We start from the raw sequence: 1,848 nt of genomic DNA on the forward strand, positions 1-1,848 counted from the left end.
CGGAAGGGGCCGCGTGGCGGTCCAGCCGCCCCAGCCGCAGAGCACCTTCCGCAAGCCCCCCACGCCACCACCCCCTGAAGCTGGGAGCCAGCACTCCCTCACCTGCCTCGTGCGGGAGCGGGACCTCTCGCTCTTCGAGAAGCTGGGCGACGGCTCCTTCGGCGTCGTGCGTCGCGGAGAGTGGTGCACGCCCGCTGGCAAGACGGTGAGGGGCTGCTCATGGAGGGGGGAGCCAGGCAGCGGGACCACCCTGGGGGGAAGATGCTTTGGGACTCATCCCTGCTTTGGCTGTAGCTGAATGTGGCGGTGAAGTGCCTCAAGACTGATGTGCTGAGCCAGCCGGAGGCACTGGACGACTTCATCCGGGAGGTGAACGCCATGCACTCCCTAGACCACAGGAACCTCATCCGCCTCTATGGTGTGGTGCTCTCCCACCCCATGAAGATGGTGAGTTGGAGGGGCGGGGCCGACCCTGATGCTGCTCTGGGGGGGGTTTGACATGGTGGGATGAGCAAAGCCAGGCTGCGTCTGTACCCTGAGTCCTCTGCTGGCAACCCCAGTGGCTGGAACAAGAAGGCTGGAAACCAGCCCAGCCAGGGTCCCCCTGGCTTGATCGACCTTCTGTCCCTTCTTCGTGGCCCAGGTGACAGAGCTGGCCCCGCTGGGCTCCCTCCTGGACCGCCTGCGGAAGAACCAGGGTCATTTCCTCATCTCCACCCTCTGCCAGTACGCCATCCAGGTGGCCAAGGGTATGGCCTACTTGGAGTCCAAGCGCTTCATCCACCGTGACCTGGCTGCCCGCAACATCCTGCTGGCCTCCAACGAGCTGGTCAAGATTGGGGACTTCGGACTGATGCGAGCCCTGCCCAAAAATGATGACCACTATGTGATGCAGGAGCATCGCAAGGTCCCCTTTGCCTGGTGAGCCCTGGGGAGGGGGAGGACCTAGGGGCACAGCACCCACAACCTCCCTCCTGATGGTTACATCCTTCCTCGCTAGGTGTGCTCCCGAGAGCCTGAAGACACGCACCTTCTCCCACGCCAGCGACACTTGGATGTTCGGCGTGACCCTCTGGGAGATGTTCACCTATGGGCAGGAACCTTGGATTGGCCTCAATGGCAGCCAGGTGGGTGCACAGCAAGGACCTGCCCCCTCTGCCTCACCCCAGCAGTGGTGGGAGACACCTGGGAAAGCCTGACGGCGCCTCCTGTCCCACAGATCCTGCACAAGATAGACAAGGAAGGTGAGCGGCTGCCGCGGCCCGAAGACTGTCCCCAGGATGTCTACAATGTCATGCTGCAATGCTGGGCACACAAGCCAGAGGATCGACCCACCTTTGTGGCCCTGCGGGACTTCTTGGTGGAGGTGAGTGAGCAAGGAGGGGGACTGGGGCCACAACACCTTCTCCCACTGTCCCTCTTTGAGTGGCAGCAGTTGAGGTTGTCACCAAGGCGGGAGGTGATGCTGGGGACTCTGGCCAGGCAGCCCTGCAGGCTGGGAGGTGCCTGGTGGGGACATGGTCACAGCAGGAGGACCCAAGGTGCTACCTTGCCCGCCCCAGGGATGTCACAGCTGGGGGGAGGGGCTGGGAGTGGTGATGCTGTCTCTTCCCTGTTTTTGGGGTTCCTCTGCCCTGCATGGGGCTGGACCTGATGTCAAAACAGGACAGAGATGGATGTGGGGGGTGCTTTGTCACCTGTCCTCACCCCCCACTCCACCCAGGCCCAGCCCACCGATATGAGAGCGCTGCAGGACTTCGAGGAACCAGACAAGCTGCATATCCAGATGAACGACATCATCACGGTCATCGAGGGCAGGTACTGCAGGGGAGGGGTGGCAGCTGCTGT

At 62.8% G+C, this 1,848-nt stretch overlaps 1 protein-coding gene across 1 annotated transcript in view; it reads left to right on the forward strand.

Moving 5' to 3' along the window:
* TNK2 (tyrosine kinase, non-receptor, 2) overlaps nucleotides 1–1,818 on the forward strand; it is a gene marked incomplete at its 3' end in the record, with an annotated part of 3,497 nt that extends 1,679 nt beyond the window's left edge. Inside the window, exons 4-9 of the mRNA XM_008942004.1 lie at nucleotides 16–205; nucleotides 295–447; nucleotides 644–921; nucleotides 1,001–1,127; nucleotides 1,220–1,366; nucleotides 1,724–1,818. Of these exons, the coding sequence (XP_008940252.1) occupies nucleotides 16–205; nucleotides 295–447; nucleotides 644–921; nucleotides 1,001–1,127; nucleotides 1,220–1,366; nucleotides 1,724–1,818 (990 nt within the window). The remainder of the gene's footprint in view (nucleotides 1–15; nucleotides 206–294; nucleotides 448–643; nucleotides 922–1,000; nucleotides 1,128–1,219; nucleotides 1,367–1,723) is intronic.
* Between the last annotated feature and the right edge of the window lie 30 nt (nucleotides 1,819–1,848).

Source organism: Merops nubicus, unplaced genomic scaffold (genome assembly GCF_000691845.1).
Source record: "Merops nubicus isolate BGI_N331 unplaced genomic scaffold, ASM69184v1 scaffold45006, whole genome shotgun sequence".
NCBI lineage: Eukaryota > Metazoa > Chordata > Aves > Coraciiformes > Meropidae > Merops > Merops nubicus.